The 24,228-nt window shown below is 40.4% G+C and overlaps 2 protein-coding genes across 2 annotated transcripts; one reads left to right on the forward strand and one right to left on the reverse strand.

The window, feature by feature from the left end:
* Positions 1-1,854: 1,854 nt before the first annotated feature.
* pias4a (protein inhibitor of activated STAT, 4a) lies at positions 1,855-13,852 on the reverse strand. Its single transcript, XM_074668432.1, has 11 exons — positions 13,758-13,852; positions 11,136-11,517; positions 10,932-11,016; positions 10,790-10,831; positions 9,209-9,299; positions 8,307-8,435; positions 6,933-7,038; positions 6,657-6,730; positions 6,406-6,566; positions 4,974-5,125; positions 1,855-4,868 (listed from the first exon to the last, which is right to left on the reverse strand). Exons 1-11 carry the CDS (start codon positions 13,782-13,784, stop codon positions 4,594-4,596), a joined length of 1,524 nt encoding a protein of 507 aa, XP_074524533.1. The 5' UTR covers positions 13,785-13,852; the 3' UTR covers positions 1,855-4,593.
* Positions 13,853-16,390: 2,538 nt separating this feature from the next.
* foxq2 (forkhead box Q2) lies at positions 16,391-17,959 on the forward strand. The gene is made up of 2 exons (XM_074669159.1): positions 16,391-16,858; positions 17,585-17,959. Exons 1-2 carry the CDS (start codon positions 16,391-16,393, stop codon positions 17,957-17,959), a joined length of 843 nt encoding a protein of 280 aa, XP_074525260.1.
* The last annotated feature ends 6,269 nt before the right edge of the window (positions 17,960-24,228 follow it).

Genomic DNA, 24,228 nt, shown 5'->3' on the forward strand with positions numbered 1-24,228 from the left:
CCTTTCTCGTTGCTTTCTACAGTGTGTAATGGATGTTAGTGAAGAGGCGGAGAAGTACATGACTGCTATCTAGTGGTATCAACGGGGAACGGTTTGTGTTAATTCTTCAAAAGGGAAAAATACAAGAAAACAGTAAAATAAAAACATACATTTTAAATCACCATCTACAGATTCACCCATATATTCGTAGAGTTATTCTCAATAATAATAGGTATTCTCAATAATACCAATTGAGGGTTTGTTTTCAAAAAATAAATAAATAAATAAAAGTATAATAATAATAATAATAATAATAATAATAATAATAATAATAATAATAATAACAATAACAATAATAATAATAATAATAATAATAACAATAAATACATATATTTTAAATTGCCATCTACAAACTCACCCATATATTCGAAGATATTCTCAATAATAATATTATTAATAATAATAATAATTGTTATTATTATTATGATAATAATTATAATAATAATAATAATAATATCAATACATTATAACTTAAACATGTAATTTATTCTTCTCTGCACAAAGTTCATTATTACAATTAATATTACTTTTATTATTATTATTATTTTGATTCATTTATTTTTTCCTACTACTTTAGCTCTATTTTTCCTAATTTTGTAATATTTAGTGTGTTTTTTCTTTATTTACAGTTATTGCACTGAGAGAGTGCAGTTAAAACTGGAGTCAAGTTCTTGAAGATACTTGGCGAAAAAAGGCAATTCTGATTCTGATTATAAAGCTTTGCACACAGAAAAACTGAACTTGTTTTAATCATTTAAACCGTAGTGTTGGTGTAACTGTTTATAACAAAAATGCTTAAGTGCTCCTCACCCTATAACAAGTCAAATTTTGTTGAAGAAAAAGGACTACACAGTAAGTCACATGTTTTCTGTCACTTAAATGTAATGTTCAAGTTAGTTGATTGTTGCCCCTCAATATGTTGGGACAGGAAGCCAAGCTTGTTTCTTACATCCTACCACTGAATAATGTGTTTATATTTAGGTCTTGGGGCTACATTTACAATCAATGTAGAAAAATATTTTTAAGTTCTGTGTAAATTTGAAGAGTCATCATCCAGTATAACACTTGTGACAGCACACTATTCTTACGTCTCCTTCATAATAACATTAATTCACTCTAGAGACAAGATTTGATTTACAAGACGTGATTTATATTTCCCCTGTCTTGACAGATAAATACAATTCTCATGGGGTTTAAATCAACAAACATGTCACCACGGTGTTAGAGGGTTAAGTCAGGCCAGTAGCCTTTGTTGCTGGTCACTCATCTCTCTCCCCTCATTTCCTGTCAGCTCTCTGCTCTCCCTACTAATAGGGGCACAAATCCGCAACTACTTATGTGTAACAATGACCTCAAGAGGACTTTTGAGTGACTCAGTTTCAAAGAAGACTAAACCACGATAGGATAGACTTGTTTGCTTTCCCTGAGGATGATCCTAATGTTTTTAGAAGCTCTGCAGACATCGATGTTGGGGAAAAAAGACATGATGTTTTTGTCCCTGTGGATCAACAGCAGTCTTGGTGAATACAGACAGTTTTCAGAAATAAAAACATGACAGACCTTTTTTAAAGAACTGATTTTAATTAATTTCACACGTCAATAACAGTTGTTAGAATACGATCATTTTAAATTTGTACAGTTTTATCCTCAACAGGCATCAAAAGTGTCCCCAGATCTGAGCATTTGGTACAGGACAAAACGATCAGCTTTAACCAGTCCTCTCAATCCTCAGTGGCTTCAGCGCGAGGTGCTGCTGCCCTCAACAGCTTCTTATTGTCTGTTTGCCTATAGGAACAACTGGAGGCGATTCAAGGCTTAATAAAATATTATTTAAATTTTATTGTCTTTTAATATGAACATATAAAAAAACACAACAAACAAAACATTTACATCATGGATTGTAAGCCTCTGCCCATGCTACCTTATGCATTGTTATAAGAAGAGATGCCACTACAAAAAGACCAGTCCCTCAGCACTCTCCAGCGACCAAACAACCTGCCAACCCCTTTGGCTCAGATCCACAGAAACAACCCGCACCACCTTTCATCTTTTGTAAGGTAGAAAAGTTTGGATATCAAATTATGACCTTCTGTACTTATCAACAAATGAACAATTTCATTTTATAATTATAGCCATTACTTACAAATACAAATTGCAAAGGTCTTTACATTATTTTGCTTGAAAGCACCTCGTACACAGGATCCGTTTCAGGGGCAGGCTCTGATGTATTACAACCAAAGTGCTATCAATCTATCTGTGCGAATTATCAAGCATTTTTCATCAGTATATTGATTTTGTAACTCATGTCAAAGTGTCAAAAGGAGGAGAAAATGGAAGACCAGATTTATCTCCATCTATCTTTAACCCTAGCCAATGGATGGATTAATGTGAAAATGTTCCTACTCTCTGCATCTGAGTATTAAAGCAAAAAAACACTCAGTGCCAATCAAAATGCCTCAAAAGGACAACAAGAGCGTTTTTTTTTTTTTTCCTGTGCATGAGATAGTGGAGAACTGATCACAGCAGTCAGGGCTTACAAAACATATGGGTCATCAGCTCAGGATGAGAAGTCAGATGAAAGTGCAAACAGCTCTACAAACACAGCAACATCTCGTCTCATCTGAAGGAAACACTGATGACTCACTAGCACAAGTATCTTTATCAGAGGAACAGCCATCACACACTGGCAATACCAGTGCAGGTGCAGGGGAATATGAGTTTGTGAGTCCACAACATGTAGCAATTAATGTCCTATGCTATTCCAGCAAATAGACGTGACCTTATCTACACTGAAAGGAGGCCGAGGGGAATTGTTGGATGGAGCAGCTGTACTTGTTCCAGACAGGACCATTTGTAATCCAATCAATGACTTTAAGCTTGGTGGGATTGCACTCACTGACACTTCATTAAGTTTTGTTGTGTCAGACATGTTGAACCCACTGTAGCAGAGTACTATGAATGCTGGTTTCACCCAGGTTAGATTCACCCATAGGAAGGGACAAACGAGCATTTGTCAACAGAACAGCCACGAGCTTGAACCAAATGTAACTTAACCAAACCCTAGCAGCAAAGGTGACCTGCTCCACAAAATCAAACAGCTCCTGTCTGGACAGTCAGATATAATGTAGACCTTTTGGAAACAAAAGTTAAGAGAAGGTGAAGAAATCAAGAAAATGATTCTTTTAAAGGACATACGTATACGATAGCGCCTCTGAATCCTGTTCCACAACTGTTCACCCGAGTTTTTTTCAACTTCTCTGTCCTTTTCTAAATCTAAAACTAAATCTAAAACAGCTCCTATCCAAACTGGGTCTACTGAACAGCTAAGCTAGCCTTAAAACAACAATCTCCAATCTTTACCATGTGACATAAAAGGCACCAAAAATTCTTAAGAAAGAAAGAAAGAAAGAAAAAAAAACAATATCCGGTCAGTGAATTCTTCAAATCTGCTTTGGCACTCAGCCGCACGATAATTTTGATGAGATTATCAATCATCTTACCGCAACATTTCTTGTTATTCATGAAAAAGAAGCCAAATTACACCCACAACTTTTGAACTACTGATACCTACAGATTTGTTTTCCACAAACTAACTCGTTTTTTTTTTAGTTTTGTGTTGCTGCAGAGCAAAGAAAGCTGAAAGGAAATGTGGATTAAAAAAATAACACAAACCAACAAACGTAAAATGCAGGAAAACAAAATCTCCAGTGTAAAAATTGGCTTCAAAAAGACTCATTAATTCTTCTTTCCCCTGCTGTCCTAAGCTAGTCACTGGTCAGTCCTCTCACTTTTAATGACTGAGGTAGGTTCTTTTTATGTCTAAGGACAAAATAAAAATGGAAAGCATCACACTGAGGCCGGTACTGTGTTCTGCTAGTTCAATATTAAAAGAATAAATTCCTGAAAAACCCTTTCAAGCTTTGAATTCATTCTCTAAACAACGAAACATCACAATAGGAGAAGTTTAGATTTGCATTACAATCCTGACTCTGCCTTTTCATCCTCCAAAAACCCCGCATTAGTCGTTTTTGACGTACCAAAAACTACCAAGAAGCCTCCATTTTTTGAGTTGCCCGTTCATCACAATGTGACAAAAATCAGCGATGCAAACACTGAACACCCATGAGCCTGTAGTTCTGAGTCAAATACAAAGAGAGATGCAGTGGTGGACTGGGAAAGTCTGGAGAGAAAGAGGAGGGGAAAGAGGTGGTAACCGTGATGGTGCGGTGCTCGGCCTGTTCGGTCTCTTTAGCAGAGGCAGGCCGGCACAGGTACTGACTGCCAGGTGACCGTTGGCCAAGGGTTTGAGTTGTTTCCAGTGGTGTACAGTACAAAGAGGAATCCTAATCACTCTAGAATGAAGATTCATTAACAGTGCATGTTTGCGTGAGTTTGTCTGGAAATTACACAGAGCAGTTAAAAGGCTCTGACGTTTGGGCGCAGAGGAAAGTTGTTGCATCTAGTGTGTTACTGTGCTCCTGTCCTCGAGTGTTCAGCCCCCTGCCTCTCTGTCTCTGTGTGTGTGCCAGTCTATGAGGGGACAGAGCCGCGGGGTCAGTAAGCAGTGACCAGGTCCTTGTCGTAGTTGTATCGGCCCCTCTTTGGAGCAGGACTGTCAGCGCTGTCCTCAGTGTCCTCACTGTCTCCCCCAGCCCCGCCCCCTTCCTCCTCAGAGGAGGAGTCAAGAGTCAGATCTACCACTGCACCTCCTCCTGGTGCCACGGCAGCTCCTCCTGCAGCTCCTCCCATCCCCACTGATCCGCTTCCGGATTTGCCTGTCAGGCTGGTGCTGCTGTGGGCCGGTGAGTGACCGTTTGCTTCAGGAATGCCTACAGACACAGAGGCCATTTTAAAAAGGTTTCACATGCATAATAAAGGAAAGAAATCCACATTTTTTAGAACAAGTGGTTTAGTGGAAAGAGTCTGGCACTCACATATATCAACAACAGGATACTCTGGCGAGTTGCTACGTTCTCTTTCTCTGTCCCTCTCCTTTTCGTCTCTGATCGGTCGCCACGAGCCATCTGTCAAGTACTCGATCTCCTCGATGTCTTCACTCGTCTCTTTAAGAATCTCAGATAGCAGCCTGTAATACACACAGCTTGTTAGACTCAACTCACAGAAAACTTCATACCAGAAAGAGCCCAGGTACAGAATCAAAACTTCACAGCAGGTTCGTGAACTGAGGTTTTAGTTTTTGTTCTTTTTCAGGGTATATGCTGATATGTTGATTTCAATACCTTTTTGGAAAGTTTTAAGACCTCATTGCCACTTTAAGTTATTGTTGGCAACCTATCTTTAACCCTTGTAGTTTGCACTTTTACAGAAATTATGTAAGCTGAGAAGAAATAGAGCTTAAAAGAATAAATGAAACTAAAGGCAGGTTTATTCACACTTCCACAACAAGTAAAAGCAGCTACTTAAGGGCATCTTACAGAAAAAACGAGAGCTTAATTCATCATTATCAAAATTAAGAACATGTGCCTGAGATTGTGTAATTTGCTTTCCATCAGCCTCTCTGTGTCCATCAGCATGCCATTCTCTGCGTCCTTCACCGCCAAATGCTTAACAGCCCAATTGGGGGACAGACAGGAGGAGGAATATAAATATTCATGGATATTTTTGGAATCAAAGCTTGAATACTAATACAATTTAATTCCTCATATAACCACAATTAAGACTTTTAAATACTTTTTAAAACCTCGCGGACACCCTGTTTTTTTGTCACTTTGCATCTGCAGCATATAGTCCAAGCCTTCATCCTTGAGTTAAATGGCAACCACACCACTTTTTTTTTAGCTAACATGCAAAATTAACTTAAGGCTTCTTTGTTTGTATCCTAATGTACAACATTTTCAGCTCTATTGTTCAAGAGGTACCACAAAAAGAATTAACTTCATGTTTTCAAACAAGTTTCTCCCTGATTGAAACACTGCAAACAAAAGTCAAATAGAGCAACGTACAGCGTCATCAAATTACCTCAGGTGTCTTGAGTCACCTCTGACAGTAAGTAAAAATACACCTGACTGATTATAGGGTTATCTCAATTATAGCCTTGTTACATCAAGCAGAGCAAGGAGTCATCAAACAAGCCAATTTAAAGGTTTACAAATTTAAAAAACAACCTGATGGCAGAGGTACAATACGGATCACCACCTTATCACGCTGCCCCATTATTTAAAGCTCCTGGATAAAACATGACGTCTTTTCACAAACACTGTGAGCAAAAACCCAAATATTTGTGCAGCTTGTCATTTTCTCCAAGGAGGCTACAAATCAAAGATCCAGTGTAGATATTTTTCTGTATTAAGAGGATGATCATGCTACAGCAGCAGGGCGAGTCAGCACATGCTTCCGTCTCCTTACCCGTCGATAGTAAGCAGCTCAAAAGGAGCAGGCTTGTCACAGACAGGGCAAGTCCATGTGGGCTTCTTCTCATTCATCTGCAGGAAGAAGACTGCATCGAAACACTGAAGGTGGGCGCATGTTAGGACTCGACATGGCACACCGAGCCGCATCTTTACCAGCTGGAAGTGGAGGAAAAAGAGGAAGGTTAGGATTAAATATTGATTAAACTCGGCTGTGGCACATGAGAGGTGTTATCATAATTTACTCACTGGACAGATAAGAGAAACCCTGAGGCCTGTGGTTGCAATTTCACTCTCTGGATCAAAACGTAGTTTGTCTTGGACTGAAAAGACAGTGAATCATGAAGTGTCATAATTCATCAGATGATAAATCATAAAGTACATAAAAAGAAAAAATGATCCAGTCCAACAGTATTAAAAAATATTGATGACTTTTGAAGTGAGCATCTTTTTATTTGCACTGCATTTACAAGGCTGGTTTACAAAACTTTAAATTAGAAAACAGAGCTGATGAGAAATACTCACTACGTTCACGACAGCGTTCTGCACTCTCAACAGAGCAGAGTTTGAGTTGGCTGAAGAGGTCTGCTGCAGTGAAAACCCTCACCAAATACACGGCCACAGAATACCGCTGTAGGACACAGATTTACATGTTAGAGCACGAGATTCAACAGCATAAAATCAAAAGTAGAACGTGCAGATTTTTGCTCTGTCTCCATTCATGGAGAATTATAATGTAAAGAGGGAATGTTGATCTATTTGATATCCTGAGGGCTAGAAAAAAGTTTTCAATGCAAGAAAACTAGTGCTGCACGATTTGGGGAAAAGGTGCGATTTGCGATTAGGTGGACAATATTGCGATTGCGATTGTGCTTGCGATTTGATAAAAAAAGTTGTGTCATGATGAGTCTACAGACTTGCTTGGTTATCATGGAGAAAAATCTGAATTGCATGTGCTGACATTGCGATTGCGATTGCGATATCCTGTGTTGCGATTACGTAATTGCATGTGCTGACATTGCGATTGCGATAATCGTGCAGCCCTAAAGAAAACACAAAAGGAAAAAAATAAAAAAGATAACAAGAAACCCAAAATAGACAATTGTCTCTACAAAACAATCTTTTGGGGGTTTCCACAAGTGCTGGTTGCTGGCTGAAACAGCCAACTACTCAGTTAAAAACAACAGTTACTTTTCTACAGCTGATTTCAGTCAGATATTTTGAATAAAAGTCTTGATTGCCTCAGCTTGTGATTCTTCTCTATGTATACTCCATATGCTTGCAGAAAGGAGTAATCTTAGCTTTGGCATTTTTGTTTTCATGCCCCTCATGTCTGAGTTTGCATTAGAAAAAACTACAAACCAAGCTGTGGGTAAAAGGGTTTCAATTGTTTGCTAAACAAATCAGAGACGGTACTCGTATCACTCCATGAACACGACACTGAACACCAAAGAGAAGTTAACAAAATATTTTTAAAAATGAAATGAAAAACATGAGGGGGATACAGTAGAACCGTTTGTCATTGTGATCACTTCAAACTTGCATGTTACTTATCCCTATGTGGTTGACACAAGAGATCTAAAGAGGAGATCGCTAACAGGATTAAAGATGTTTTCATCAGGCTTCCAGCTGCTTATCCGGATCACGGTAGTGAAGACAACATTTAGGAGGTTAGTTAAACTAGTTCACCTCTTGGCTATCAGTTGTACCACGCACGCCTGAGTGGAGCCCATGATTCAAAAAACGACATGCCCTAGCTTGCTTTACTGCATTTTGGCATCTGCTAGGATGAGCAGGACAGATGTGGTGCATGAAAGATGATTGAGTTTTTTTTCTGCCCTTCTTGCCATAAAGACCCCGATCTTAACCAGCAAAGCAGATCCAGCCTCTGACTCTGACCTTGCCAAAGTTGCCCCAGGTGACAGTGACTCTGTTGGTGGCATTTGAGAGATGCAACCAGGGAGTGATGTTGACAGGACGACAAGGACGACGAGGTTCAACACCAGGCTTATTAGAGGGATAATAGCCCTGGAAACACAAACAAACATAAAAATAACAAAAGATTATCAAATCATCCAGCGTTTTATCAGAATGATTATTCAAATCCATCTGTTTAAAGACCAAAAATTACTGGGTAGTTGAGATCTGGACTATTGTGCTGTTATCTTTAAACTGATGGACAATAACCATGAACATATTAACAGTTGTTTGGTGTAAATTTATCTAATTCCCAAACAAAATATAAAAACACTAAAATGTTAGAGGCGCTGAATAGTAATACTATACTATTTACTGGATGTGAAATATCTTGTTTCTGAACAGAATAGTCACTCTAACCACTTTTCAAACCACTTTTTTAACTCTGTTACCTGGCTTTGACATTGCAGCGACATGCCGCGTGCACCAACAGCAAATAGTCTTGGATGTTAAGCTTCATGCTAACACCTGAACGTGTGACACAACGTTAACCTGTAAGCCACACAGATTCTGCCAGCTGGAGGATTTCCCTGCCGAAGCCCTGCCAGCGAGTTGATGCCTCCAGGAGTGCTAAACAACGCTGCCTTACTCACAACCACTTGTAAAAGGTTAGCTAAGCCATCACTGCCATATATTATGACACCGGTTTGGCTGTGAACAACAGGCAGTAGGTCTGACACTAACACCCAAACCCGGGACTAATTGACTTCATTGGAAAACACACAGCTTAGAGTAATGACTGAGGGGAAACCTGAACGAGAAAGGAAAAGATGCCTCTGCGATTTTGGTGCTCGGAAGACAACGCTCCAGTCTAATAAACTCACCGGCACATGACAGTAGGACTGGTTGACTTTGACAGCAATATTGGGGGGATACTGGTCCTCCTGAACACCAATGGAGTCGGTGTAGCAGATTCTGCAGCAGAGAGAGATGAGTTAGAGAAAAGGTTAGCATGATGAGAATGTTCAGCAAATGAACATTTAGGGAGGGGGATCAAATATTTATTTTTTGACAGTGATGTTAGGTTTTTGGACTCCATGATGGTGGTTTGAGTGGGATCTCAATAAAACTTATTTAGAAATGTTGGTGTCAAATTCATATCCTGAATTTCCCCTGAATTAATGAGGTGAATTGTATTTTATTCAATTCTGTTCTATTCTATGTTTGATGACAGTGTAGTTTGATATGGTTTGTTCACAGGGACTAGAATAATCAAGAGAGTATTTAGTTTCTCCCTGGCCTTCATATTTAGCCTGCTCCATCCTAAATCATTTTTTAAGATAGTGGTGCAAAAGTTTCTCTGAACTATGAAGTTAGTGTCATTTTTGGACAAGTCAGTCTAATGTTTATCTGCTGCTTCACTTTCAAAACGTGCTGACTGTGAGGATGAAATTATTCACATCAGCATCAGCAATGGTAATAGTAGGATTCATAAAATGTATTGTCATCATATAATGTGATGAGTTTAGGTGTAACATATGTAAACTAAATCATCCCATCCATCAAATATTACTCAGATCCAAATTTGTTGGGCTGATTGTTCAAATTCAACAGAACTACAAGTCACGTTTTTTAAAGCTGCTCTGTGTGCAAATCCTGGCATCATAGAGCACATTAATCATCACCAGGTGCTTTGAATTCATTAAAATATACTTGTTTCTTAACTGTTAAAGACATCATGTTCAGTTTAATTCATTATTTATTTTGCAAATATGTAGTTGTCCATTACCAGGTGATCTAATGTGGAAATAAATGTGATCTATGGGTTCTGTCATAGGGACCCTTTTTCCAGGTTTCCACTTACAATCTGATCTTATTTTGTTTAATTTATTACAGTCTTGCTCTTTGTAAGTTGACATAAATGATTCAGTGATTGATGACAATTTGTTTGAAGTAGCACAAGAGTTAAAAATCTACACGTTCGCAGTAATGCCCGTACTATGACATGACTCTAACTGTAACGTGTGACACGTTATCTTTGGCATAACTTTGTCCAACAATGCTTCCCCAATCCACCTACTCAAATGTTGGGGAAAGAGCTGCCTGGTGTGAAACTGATCCACACTGATCCAGCTTCTGTCTGTCCTGTACCCAACCGTACAAATGTTGGCGATGAGACAAATGGAAGCAAAATGAACAGTGCTGCAAATTGAATTTTCCGTCATTATCCCTGGGACACATAAATCACAATGCATCTTAGATGCAGGACGTGTGCCTAGCAACATCACAGCTTTAAAGTGCAGGGGCGGGATTCATAGAGTACTTGCAATACATACAGAAAGATTTTTACAGTTTTTCCTCGAGCATCTTTGATGGAAATTCAGATAAAGAGAACACTGAACCCAATTTATGGCAGAGGACTGTGACCTCCACATTAATTTCTTAAGGGAATCAGGAAGACTTACCTAAGAACCACTTGGATTGATCTGATTCCAGGACGAAGCTCACTGTGAACAAAGGAGTTGACACAAAGTCAGCATTACAATGTTCAAAATGAATCAAACTGAAACATTTGGAATCTTTGGGGATTTTTTTATATGTTCTGACCTTGCATTTCGGATCTGATCCGCTTGGTTTGGCGTTAACTCAAAAACGCACTGACTGTCCTGCAGTTTTTCATTGTTCTGGGCAACTAAATGAATAAAACAGCAATAATAAAAACATATATAAAGTGGGTCAGTGGTTTAGATAAGTAAACAGTAATTGGACAGTGATTGGTTGTTATGGTATCATTAAACTAAGTGCACTGACTTAGCTCTGTTGGGGGCAGCAGTGTCTCCAACGTTTGGTAGAAGGGCAGTGGTACAAGCTTGACCTCTGCTGCAGCTGTGGGCATGGGTTTGGAAATGCCGTTGAGGTAGTCTGCGCCCTGAGAGGTGGCATTGGGGGACGAGCTGAGGGATGAGTAGGCGACTGGGATGCCTTCTGGGCGACGTGCCGCGAGCCAGCCTGATGTTTTCGGGAAGCGTGACTCGTAGAGCTGTCTGACATTCTTTAGAAGCTCTGGGCTGTATTCGGTCTGCACTAGCCTCAGCGCACGCCCCACCAGGTCCTGTTTCAGCCCACTTTTGCTGCGACCCATCGAGGCCAGCAGCGTCTGCAGGTCTGAGACCCGGAAACTTTTGACCATGTTCTGGAAAAGGATATGACAAAGAAAAGAAAATTACAATACAAGCACAATAACATCTACAAAAAGGAAAGGTCTAGGTGATTGTGTCCAATACCAAAAAGACCGTCCAAGAACTTTTACTCAAAGGAAGAATAGAATAGAATAGAATAGAATATTCTTTTGTTGATCCTTCATGGAGGATTTTTTTTGTCACAGCAGCTCACAGGGAAGTGCAATAAATGCAAAAACAATAATAAACAATAATAATAAGAAGAAGAAAATGAAATTTGAAGGAATATAGAAAAGTAGAGGTGTATTAATGCCTGATTGGAAGGCAGTTGTTTTAAACCCAGATCCGTTCTCTTCTACTTTGAAGTTGTATTTTAGAGCCCTGCATCTTTTAATGACTTAACTTGTTTTCAAACTGTATCATTTGTTGTTGGAAGAAACATGACTTTCTATCAGTGTGAACACAAATAAAGTAAACTTTAAAAACTTTTGGTTTTGATTTTTGTGTGTTTTTTTTTTAAATTTTCCAGCAACTTTGCAGAGATCCTGTGCCTTAACAGAACTTTGTTCAATTATGCCTCACAACACTAAATAAAACTCCTGTGACAGGCTGCCCACAATTCTTTACAATCGTTTTATAGGCAGAATTTAATGGGACAAGGTGTTTCCTAAAACTGTTTTACAACTGCTAAAATTAGCTTCTGTCCTCACAAGTCATTTTAATCCTATAGAGGGTTGAAGCTTCCTCGTAATCATCCGGATATAGTAAGACGTCACAGGGTCCCCATTGTAACTGCTTGCATGAAGATCTAGTCACTCCTATCATACACTCCTTCATCACATTGTGATTTATACAACTTAAGGACCTTCATTCTGTAACAGCTGTTTAAATGTTTGATTGTACCAGTTCAACTCCACAACATACCCACTACACAACCTGTATGACACACCAATACCATGCTTCTTGGAATGTGTTAATATAGGAATATAAAGCAACCTTTAAGAGGACTCCCAAACAAAACCTTCCAAACAACAAATAGAAATCAAAGAACATGTTCACAGACCATGTAGGGCCAACCTGACCAGTTTCTGCAGGTGGAACTCAAATAGCATAGTTTTCCAATTACTGAAGGACGGGCAGCATGTTTATCACAGAGCATTCACAATTCAAAAGCATATATGTGGCTATTGATGGTTTACAGCAAGCTCATTTTCCCAGCAGAGAACACCACTTTTAAAGAGGATAAACCATAATGGAGATATTCCAAACGAAAAACATTGACTGAAAGTGCAACCATCCCATTTCAATGTAAAGGTATTCCGAAGAATCAAAAGACAAGTTTACACAGTCCAGTCGCCTTGTTTTTTTGAGCATGAAGAATAACTAGGACCTGTATAAATGGGAACCTACATGGAAAATGTAAAGGTATGTTCACAGCAACAAAGCTCTTGTGTACATGCCACGATGAGTTCTCATTCTGATTTGCTTAGTAAACGTGTGCACATTATTTACACTACTGTGAGAAGGGCCGGTTAATCTCAGGACATGCTACTTGAGCCAGCCTACATGTGCATGTCCAATAGACAGCGGCATCAGAGAGAAAGTGCGATGTGGACTACTGTGCCAAACAAGAGAGTTGTTTTCATGCTGGCACATCGACATCAGTGGCATATCGGCTTTCAGTCAAATGCCACATTCACACAATGAGGAGAGTTACACGCTGGCATATAGTGGACATGATGTATAAAGTTAGAAACGTTTCATATTCTTATGTAAACCTTAACTGTATACTTCGCTCGTCGGTAAGCTAGCTCCCACACAGACTAGACTGTCGGTATTCAATCATCGCTACTGGACATTTTGACAGGTGCACAGCTCTTTAAACTATACAGCTCATAGCAAACGAGTATCAATGTACACCAATACTCCAAGAAGCGACAAATGGGAAGCGTGCTTGATTCAAACCCCCGGGATGTGTTATGGTCACATCATTCATTTTCGGTGTCTCTTTAGAACCAGCGTGATGCTAGCTCAACCAACGCACTTGCCTTAAGAACACTGCCTTGGAGGCTAGCTTGATTAGCCACATAGGCTAGTTTGTTTCGTCGTGAATGTAAAACAGTACATTTATAAAAGCATAAATCCTTAAAGATGTTCCTACAAAGCCCCGAAATACCCCACGGCCGGCCTGGTTATCACCCCACACTCCCGCGTCTGTCCCCCATCAAATCAAAGCTATCCAAGCTCTACTTGCCATCGCTTCCACCAGTTCGGCCGCCATCTTCGTGCAGCAGTACCGCGAGAGTCACAGACGACGGCTAGTCTTTCACCAATGAAACGCAGAGTCTGTTCTGATAGACGGCTGTTCATAGCCAATCACAGCGAGGCTTTCACCAGCGCCAGAAGCACACTACCCAAAATAGGCGGGACGAGGGTTTTTTAAAGTTACAGTGCAACTTTTTAATAACACTAAGAGACAGGTCTCGTTTCCAAAACAGGCCTCACTATCCAATAATAGTACCACGTGCAAAAATATTCAAAGACCCACAATGTTTCAGTTTTATAGTATCGAGAATATGGGAATTTGCGTCAAATATATTGTTTAAATTCATCATCTATCTAAAGCATGGCCTGCCAAGTGGACCGGGTCGCATGGTCTGTTCAGTTCCCGTCCGAGCAAAATAATCTGTGCCAGGTCCTGCGGCCAGCCACAAGATGTGGATTTGATGCTTTGTTTAAGGTAGGTTCATAATTGAATTGAAATATGTTTGTTAATGGAATACATCAATTTACCAAGGGACATTACATTCACGCCCTGCATGAAACTTCAGTTCAGGTGTGTGTCACGCAGTTTGCTGCATGGGATGATAGGATATTTTGGACGAATTTGTACTCCCGCTGGTGATCCAGCCCTGATTTTCCCGAAGTTCCCCATATGTGGAAAGGAATAGCCTCTTGGAAACATAAGAATCAATTGAACATTCATGTTGGACAACTATAGAGTCTATGACAGAAACCAACGTGTGTTTTTCTGCTTCATGTCGGACGCCAAACATCAATGAAACAACGTTTAACATTTACAAAAAAAAGAAAAAGAAAAAAAAAAGTTGATGCCCTCACCGTTATGCTCGATAAGAACGGTTATCTAAGAAAATAACAGATAAAATCAGAAAATGTAGGATTTGTTGTATCCCATTTAAAGTTAAAGTTTGCAATGTTAGCTTCCATTAAGGTGCAAAATCTGGAAAACATCATGAGATTCCATCTCCTACTCACAAGTTTAAACTGATCAATACAATTTAAAAAGTTTAAAATGCTCACATGGTAGACATACCTGCCCTTTTTGTTACACCGGACACAGCCATTTCAATCTATTTCAATAAACCAGAGGGTATAAAACAGGTTTACTGTTTCTGTTGTCACAACATGAAGACAAATTAGTTGAAATGGTGAGGTGGTCTAGGCCTTCATTGTGTGGGGTATGATTTCAACAATTTCAAAATCACTGAGCCCACCATGATCAACTTTGAGGGAACAAAATTTAGTACAATTATAGCTTTAGTTCTTTAAGAACCATAATTACACCCTTTAAAACAGAACAATTAACCCATTTCTGTAAGTGCATTTACATATTTCAAACAGCTCCTCTGAAGCATTTAAAGAAGTTGAAACAGAATATTTAACCAACATAACAAACATGTATTGTTTGTAAGGTTTAACATAAGGAGAACTTGGCTGCCAATTTTGAAAATATTACCACTTTATTAAAATCAAATCTGCTTGTCGAAACTCATTCAGAAATGTGACAAACTCATGGCTCTCAGAGGCTGGTTTTACAATTTTTGATATTCAGTTAGAACAATATCTGACAGTTCTATGAATTTCTTTTGAAAAAGAAACAAACTTGAAAGTCACTTTTACTATTAGCTCTAAGGCATCCTGAAACTACATATCATATTGATACTGTTGAACTTTTTCCCACCTTTATTTACATACATACGTACACCATTTCTATATATGAACTCATTGTATTACAAAGAGAGTTGAGGCTCACAATTTTCTGTTGACTTGTAGCTATTTAAGTCAAATCTTACATTCAGTTTCTCTCCCAAAGAATCAGATGACAGAATGTGTTTTGCTTCCTAAAACACTGAATCCAACACATTAATTAATGCTCTCTGGTAATTGAAGTGTTTCTTTGGATAGCATCCCCATGGACAAACCACTTTAACAGGATAACACTGCTACTAAAAGGCCTTTGATTCAACAGCGTCCACCCTTTGCACACCATGTCTCACTAAATCTTGAGTGTTTAATCTCCCGTAATTACAAAGATTTGCTTAGGTTAATAAATAATAATCCGCCTCAGTTGAGACCCCCTACCTGGAACCCCCCCATGCCTTCTTTACCCCTTTCTGTGAGGGATAAGTTCACTGTCATTTAAATAGAGCCATCTTCACAACTCTAGAGCACAACTCTTCGATTCCAAATGGAAAGGCCGTAGGATACTGGGAACATATTGGAAATTGGATCAGTTCAAATTATTTGCTAAATAAAGAGGCCATCTTTGGTCTTGTGTCTGACGTCATTTCCACGGGTTGAGATAGTGTCGCTCGTGAGCGTGTCAAGGTTAACAACAGTTGAGAGGCTCATCTTTATCTGTGATCTTGTCAACAGTAAGACTTTGGAGTAGGTAGCGAGGCGCATCGCCGCGCTCAGTTTATGAAGGGTCCTGCTCTTCAATTTAGCCATGCTGTAAATCTCGGGCCAAAAGTTCTTGAAAGACTTTTGGGAGAGAAACTTTCCATTTATCAACTTCTACTTTTTTGACGGCAGTTTGGATCCAAGAAAGCCTCGCTAATGAGTCAAAGTTACCTTAATTCAGAGATGACAATGGAAGACAGAAGTAGCCGCAATGGCAGCAGAGAGAGACTTGGACTGAGCTTTACAATTGACTACCTTTTGTTCAATAAGGGAGTCAAAGGTTCAAGGGAAGAGGCCACTGGAGGTCCTACTGTTGAAGAGACAGCAAACCCCACGCTAAGTAATCAGGGTCCCAGACCCAAAGAGGTGGGGAATCATGCCCAGACATTGGAGAAGCGGCAACAGCACTCCGAAGCAGAAACAGGAGAAAGAAAAGTCAAAGAAGAGGAGGGGGCTGAAGAACAACAAAAGGAGGGGGAGGAGGAAGTGACCACTACCACAGCGACCAGTCCAGAGAAGTCTGCGGACAAACCCAACCAGTCGTATATTGCGCTCATCTCCAAAGCAATCCTGGCGTCGGAGCAGAAGAAACTACTGCTTTGTGACATCTACCAATGGATCATGGACCATTATCCATACTTCAAGAGTAAGGTATGTTCATGCCACTTTTCTTATACTACTCGACAAAGTCAAAACACAGAGATGAGCAAAAAGAAAATGGAAGTGGGAGTGATTTGTAGCTTTCTTGTAAACGGGAATCAGAAAGTTAAATCTTATGATGCAGTGAGACACAATTTACTGTATGTCCGATCTACTGCCTGTGTTGCGATCCAGAGATTTATTGTGCTTTATTACTCTGCAAACTCAGAAGACTTGTGTCGCAATCGTAAGGCGGATCAGGAGATAGCGATTTCAGCTAAAGTCATCGATATGTTTTGCTCATTTGTCTCAATTTTTTACAAGTAAATCGACCTACTTGGAACACGTAATCTGTCTGAGTGGTTAGGCAATTAGGTGCTCTCGGGGACACTAGATGATCTTCTTGTTGGCAAATTCACAAATACAGTAATCCTGTTGCTAGGTTGCAAACTGCCTCTGCCTTTACCAGGTGCAACAACAGATTGAACATAGCGGATTAAAGTTGATCAGTGGTTTGACGTGCTAAAAAGGTAACGCAGGGTGTTGTGTCTTACTGCGATCATATACGGTCTTGACACGCTCTTGCGCATCCTGCCAACAACAGGACAAGGTGACATCCTGAGAGGGATCAACAGTACTTATCTGCCCCCTTTGTTAATTTCCAATTAAGGACTCCCATTGTTTAACTTGGAGTCCTCAGGTTGTAACCAAATGTATTCTCTTTAATTGCTTTGACAGGATAAAAACTGGAGGAACAGCGTACGCCACAACTTATCACTGAACGATTGCTTCATCAAAGCTGGACGCAGTGACAACGGGAAAGGCCACTTCTGGGCGATTCATCCATCGAACTACCAGGACTTTTCAAACGGAGACTACCACTGCCGGAGGGCAAGGCGAAGGGTACGCAGGGTGGCCGGACAGCTTCCTCTTCCCTCCCTTCCCTCCCCCTACCATCCTGCCTTCACCCGGACCCACAGGACGACCTGTTGGTGCTGCCCTCAAGCCCAATCGATCCCTCTGTCCTGCTTGGCACCAAGACTCTACTGGCCATGGTCCAGTGTGCAGCCTCAGGTGGGGCTTCACCCTGGCCTGAGAGCCTCTGTACCCTAAGGGAGAGTAGTTTGTGTTCTTGAGGTTTCATATTTGCTTATGAATCTGTTATTAGAAGGTGTGAAATTAAAGTGGGCTCTGAAGCTGTTACAATGTTTAGGCAGTTCAATGATCAAATGAAATATATGGATCGTCTGAAGCTACTGTTCATCTTTTATTTGTAGTCTGTGTCATTAAGCATAACCACAATCCAATGTTTGTTATAAACTCATTAAATTATATTGAACTCAACACCTTGTGTTGTCTTTAATCTGCTGCCTCTGTTGTGTGTTTGTGTGTGTGTGTGTGTGTGAGTGTGTGTGTGAACACACCTGACTGTGCTTGCAGATTGCACTAAAAGTGAGCCCAAAGCCGACACACCACTGAGTGGTGGATGCTAATTAGTCAAAGCTGTCGGGATGCAAAATCTCCAGCCAAAAATCGGACTAAAATCTGGTTTTCCAAAGCCACCTCCCATGGATATGAGGCCAGATAATCCGAGCAATCCCAAATAGTTTAAAGAAATGGGAAGATTATCACACAGTGTAATCCTGAACCACTGCTGCAGAAAGAGGACGACAGTGGGAGGCTGGGGATGAACGCAGAGCAGGAAAGGGAAGGAGGCAGGGAGAGAGGGGGCGCTGATTTATTGGAGAGAGGTGGGAGGCTGTTTTAATAGGAAGAAGAAATAACAGAAACATGTAGTAATTGTCACTGAAAACATAATGAAGCTTACATGAATGCAAACTCATTGTTGAACTGTCTATGGTATCCTCCATTTATCACTTTCAAAATGGGTGTGATTTTTTTGTAACGTACAGTGTCATAAAAATGCTACAAATTAACACTCAAAATGGCCTCTTCCGCATTAACGGGTGAGTTCTAAGATGAAATAGAAATATTGCTTTGACTAAAATAAAGTCAATTATATCTGTCCAGCTCTCACATCAATGGTGAAATTCCTCTATGACTTGCAAAGGTTGGCATTTACATCCAGAGTGCTGCAGCCTGAGAGGATTAGGTCATACATTGACTTTTCTGAACTTTGTTTGTCTCCGCTCAAGCAGGCCTCATATTTGCAAAATATTGAATATTTGAATAAGGTAATGTTTGACATTAAATGAGATTCTAAGCAGGCAAACGATATGTCAGAGGGATAAAACTTAAAAGAAAGAGACAGAGCAGTTATTATCTGGCAATGCTCATTAGAGCAATGACAAATCCATCTAATTAATTTTTGTTCACCAAATCTTCTGATTCAATGTCAGCAGCTAATTGGAGACCTAATTTGCTTAATTCCCATGAATAGCTCTCTGCATCAAATCCTCTTCAATTCACCAGCTTTAAGGCTTTAATTTGGTTGCATATGTTTGTTGTGCGCACACACACACACACACACACACACACACACACACACACACACACACACACACACACACACACACACACACACCTACCTCATGTAAGTTTTCAATTCACAAGAAAAGCTTCACTAAAACTGTAGTAGTAACACTTTTGTCTAAAAGAAAAAGAATAGCCCAAAAATTATTTAAACTGTTAAAAACAGCAAAAAAGAGGAAAAAGAAAAAAACCCCCTCATGTTTGACAAACACACCATCTTTTTTTTCAAAGTAATTAGGCGAATGAGATTGAGGTCATAAGCTCAGTGTATGAGGGTTTGTGTGTGTTCATATGTGCATGTCATTTTGTTAATCTAATGAGCTGGGCGGAGGGGTGCGGGGGGCCGTAGATTAAGGCACAAAGATTTGTTCCTGATTAGCAGAGAGTGAGCTAAGAAGATCAGTCCTGCTGAGATGGGGATGAAACATTATGGCCGTGTTTTAATACAGCTCACATTTACAGTAGCATTCCAAGGCTGATTCTTGTATCCCATTAATCTGAATATGGATTCAGCACAGCTCACAGGACACGGGAGGAAGGCTGAGCTAGAATGAGAAATGCATCAAACAGATATGCAAAAGGAAAAGAAAAAGATTGTTGTCTTTTCTACCATGCACCTTAAATTGAGTGTAATGTGATATTTAGCAGCACAAAAATGATTTAACCCAATATCTTTTGTCAGAGCAATTAGATATCTTGCTGTTATAGTATAAATACTGATTCGCTTACTTTTTTCTTCACAATGCTCTTATTAATAACAAACAAATTCAGCCAATGACATTATTCATTTCTACTTAATTCTACAGAATACAGTTATAGACACACTCTGAATTAGATGTCACATATATTAAGGTTTTGGATAGACTGGCTTTTTTTCAATGATAACATGTGTATCTGAGGTTTTGAAAAAAAGGCCTAAGGAAGGATTGTGCAACAACAAAAGATTTTAATAAATTGAGTTTGTATTTCTCCAAGCTTGCTAAGTTATCTAGATTGTAAATGGCCAAGACTTCCAGTCCAGTAGTAGAAGTGCAGAACATGTCATTATGAAGGAAAATCTTGATACACTTTATCTTAATTCAATAATTAACTCGAAAAGAATCATAAATATTTAGCATTTAAAGTTATTCAGCCTAATCCCTAGTATGCAGGATAGTTTGTGAACCAGCAGATTCTGTGTATGCATTTATTTTATTCATTTGAAAAATATTACACTATATTTCTTGCTTAAATTGTTGAGACAAACAAATCAGACAACCACAGATGTTCTGTGTATTGTCCCTAGTATAACACACAAGGCCTACAAAGTGCAAACTATGTATTATACAATTACACACAACAGAAAGCTGGGAGTAGCTTATCTATGGATGACATATTTTTTAAATGAAGAATAATATTTGTTATACATTATTTAGTCCGTGTGTCTTTTTTGCTTGTCTCTCACAGATTCAAGTTTGATGTGACAACAACTGTGTCTGAACAACTCCCAAAATGAGCAGCGCCTGAAGGAGTGAAATTGCGAGTCTATTAGAAAGCATGATTACAAAGAGGTAGGTAGTATTTAAGGCTTAGGAAACGCTATAGTTGAACCAAAACCAGCTGCTATTTTCTGGTTGTGTCCCACCATGAACAATAGCCTGGCGTTACCTCGGCTTCAAAGGCTCCATAATAGTCAATCGATCAGAATGCGAGGCGCTATTCTGCAGATTACTGTTAACAATAATTTGCCTCCTAGTGCACCGTTACCATCTTTGAAGCAATGTTTTATTGCCTTTTTTTTTCATCTGCATCTGTCATCCCTGAGGTCCACTGTTTGATCTCACCCCACCAGTGTCTGCCTCCCCGGGGTCGCGTTGACCTGTTGATTGGCAGCTGCGATCAGACATATGGTGGGACGAGGCATCGACCGGAGCTCCCCGGAGACAAAAGCAGAGAGTAGAGGGGTTCTTTCCCCCTCTTCGAGCGCGCGAAGGAGCCGTGCAGCAGCCTCGTGGAGGAGGAGGAGGAGCAGGACTCCCTTTCTCCGCCACTAGATGACGCAAGGAGCAAGCGAATGCTTACAGTATGAGCTCGACCATTCCATGTAAGTAGATGAGCCCAAGTTTGTCCTCTTGTTGTTTAACCCGTTTTCACTCTCGATGTTCCCTGATTGAAATAAGACATGTAACACACTAAGTCATGTATATCAAGCACTTTAACACGATTTACCGTTCAATTAGGCCCACTCACGTCGAGATCCAGTCGTTATTTCCCATCAGCTATTATTAAAACTGAATTTCCGAGAAGACACTCCTACTTCTCAAACACCTCAATTTAAAAGCGACATTTTGCTCGGGTGTGCATTAGCTCACTTTAAACCAACTGGGAGTGTTGTTTTCATTCCCAGAAGCAGATGTGTGTTCATAGTGTAAGTGTATGTATGTATGTATGTATGTGTGTAAGATCTCAGCATGCAGAATGCAAAACACCCCCATCTTTCCTCCTATAGTGAGCACAGCGTTGCCATGGTGATGCATCTCTGGCCAGGGTCTTGCAGTGATCTGCGCTGACCCTTGTTGGTGACCTTTGACATTTAGGCCATGGCCAGGGTCAAAAGGTCAGTGATGGCCAGAGGGCAACAAGAGCACTTCTGTGATTGGCACTCTGACATGCTCGCTGCCCCCTGTTCATCTGATCTGCAACAACCCCTCCCCCTTTACACCTCTCATTTGCACTTATTACACAGATCAGCAGCAGGAGGTCTGTCGTACCTCTCACATTGCACCTTAGCAGGTAGCGTCCTGACTGAGAGCAACACAGGGGTCAGTATTGTATTGTTAGCATTCAGCCTTGCTGAACATTCTTATTTTCCCTTCTTTGTTTTTTTTTCTTTCGTAAATGGTGATGATAACATGCATTCTCCAGCATGCTAACATCCTGTATCATGATGGTTATGATAGCACTAATGATCACCAGTATTCCCATGGCTCCTGCGCTCCCCTGTACGTGAAGATATTTATAGTTCTTCATGTGATAGCACGAGAGTATACGTGTGTTTGTTCAGTTCTAGAGGGGTGGGGGGCAATGCACCACACCATGCCTCTTCTCGTGGGGAATAATTACAGAATCGTGGGTACTAAAAGTCATGTGACCCTTGCATTCTGCTCCCAAATAATTTATCCCCCGGCTGATAGCTTGTCAATATCAATTTATTAATTTAACAGTTCTGGGCTGATAAAAGGTAGTAGGTGTAGTTAGCACGATGAAACGGGGAGTAAGGGTGAATTTTACAGTGCAGTGGTGTGAGGGGGAGGCAAGGGGGAGAGACTGGAAGACAAAGAGAGGGAGAGAAATGGCACAGGAGTGATCAATGGCAGCACAGAAGAGAGATGCATATTTGGCCGTGTGAAAATGGGCCACCATCGCTCATACTCCAGGGGTATTGAAAGAGAGTTATGAAAATTAATACACTTATTATCACCGTATTAAAAATTAAGATTGAAGACTGCACGCTCATTGTATTGATATTCAAACCCATCCAATATATTGATCAGGACAACACAGGTTTTGCTAGCTTCTTTGTGTGAGCATGTGTGACAATTCTCCAGAAATACATGTTTTTAGATGAGTATTCTGTGACTTTGTCTGATTTCTGAAAGAAAACCCCTTTGTCTTTGAGCACCCGACGAGGACTCTCAGAGAGTCTCATTTCCTTGAAGATGCGTTTTCCAAAATATAGACACTACAGAAAAACACATAAATGTGACCTCTTGTGTGTGACCCCTGTTGACCTCTCAGCACTTCCTTTGCATCCTGATTTTTTAAAAAGGGTAATGAATATACATCTGGCTCAGAGCAGGACGCATATATCATCCGGTCTCCACCACAAAGCAGTCCGAACCTATTCCCTCAGCCATTACATAATATCCCTGAAGGAGGCTAAAAGGTATTTTAACAAGACCCACTGCACTATGACCTTCGACCTTTTCTCAGCTGACCCTCAGCTCCTGACCCCACTTACACTAGCCAGTGACAGAGGTGGACACCGTTCACTTCCTGGTGTGTTGAGACAAAAGGTGGAGAGATTCATTCACAAATTGATGCATGCAAGGACTCTGCATTTTTATTTCGTGTGTGAAGGCTTTTGGATTCTCCCCGCTGGTTTCTTTCCCCTTTTTTGTCCATCAGGAAGTATAAAAACAGGAACCCAAACAGGCGTCAAATCCGATCACAGCTTGTTCCATGTGTTGGAGCATTATATAATCCCTTCTTCTCTGCAGTCTCAGAGGCTCCCCTCTTACGGACAATCACTGTAGTGGATTCTCCTCGGGTTTTTGGAGGGCTGCGGGGTAGCGAGTGTCAATAGAAGTGGAGTGTGTGAGTGTGAGAGATGATAGACTGAGGTTAAGAGGTGTCAACGCAGGAAGAGAGAGGGCTCGAGGACTCTTCACCGAAGCCTGTCTGACACTCTGACACTCTTCTCCACCTCTCCTCTGATTAACCACTCTAAAGACGCCATTGAGACACGGATGCTTCACACAGAAACATACGTGCACACACTTGCACACACCCTACAGTCTTCCCCCTCTCTCTTCATAGTCACACGCCACTGTGTGAGGCTTCATTTCATCTGTGTGTGTCTGTGTGTCAGACACACATCAGCTCTGAGGTGTGGAAACCTGAAGATGTGTTGTTCACAGGCACAGAAACTCTCTGAAAGGTTCTGGCAGTCAGGAATGGATTTGTTACACCTCTGATGTGCTGTATATGTTCAGCGGAGTGTAAGATACAACAGTGCCTTCCCACAGGGCTTTGCACCTGTCAGCGGATGTGGCGGAACATTCAAACAGCAGAACACACACCGGCGTATGTTGTCACTCACAAGCGTAGATACACACTCTGCCAGGCAG

Source organism: Halichoeres trimaculatus, unplaced genomic scaffold (assembly GCF_033239565.1).
Source record: "Halichoeres trimaculatus isolate MK-OKI-2021-1 unplaced genomic scaffold, fHalTri1.1 fHalTri1_scaffold_4, whole genome shotgun sequence".
Classification (NCBI taxonomy): Eukaryota; Metazoa; Chordata; class Actinopteri; order Labriformes; family Labridae; genus Halichoeres; species Halichoeres trimaculatus.

Bases quoted from the DNA above. Each gene is read 5' to 3' on its own strand.
- pias4a (XM_074668432.1), bottom strand. From the start codon at position 13,784: ATGGCGGCCGAACTGGTGGAAGCGATG. The intron at 10,832-10,931 runs GTCAGAACATAT...CTTTGTTCACAG, and splicing joins GATCAGATCCGAAATGCAAG to TGAGCTTCGTCCTGGAATCA. The intron at 4,869-4,973 runs GTGAGTGCCAGA...CTGTGTCTGTAG, and splicing joins GTATCCTGTTGTTGATATAT to GCATTCCTGAAGCAAACGGT.
- foxq2 (XM_074669159.1), top strand. From the start codon at position 16,391: ATGACAATGGAAGACAGAAGTAGCCGCAATGGCAGCAGAGAGAGACTT. The intron at 16,859-17,584 runs GTATGTTCATGC...TTGCTTTGACAG, and splicing joins ATCCATACTTCAAGAGTAAG to GATAAAAACTGGAGGAACAG.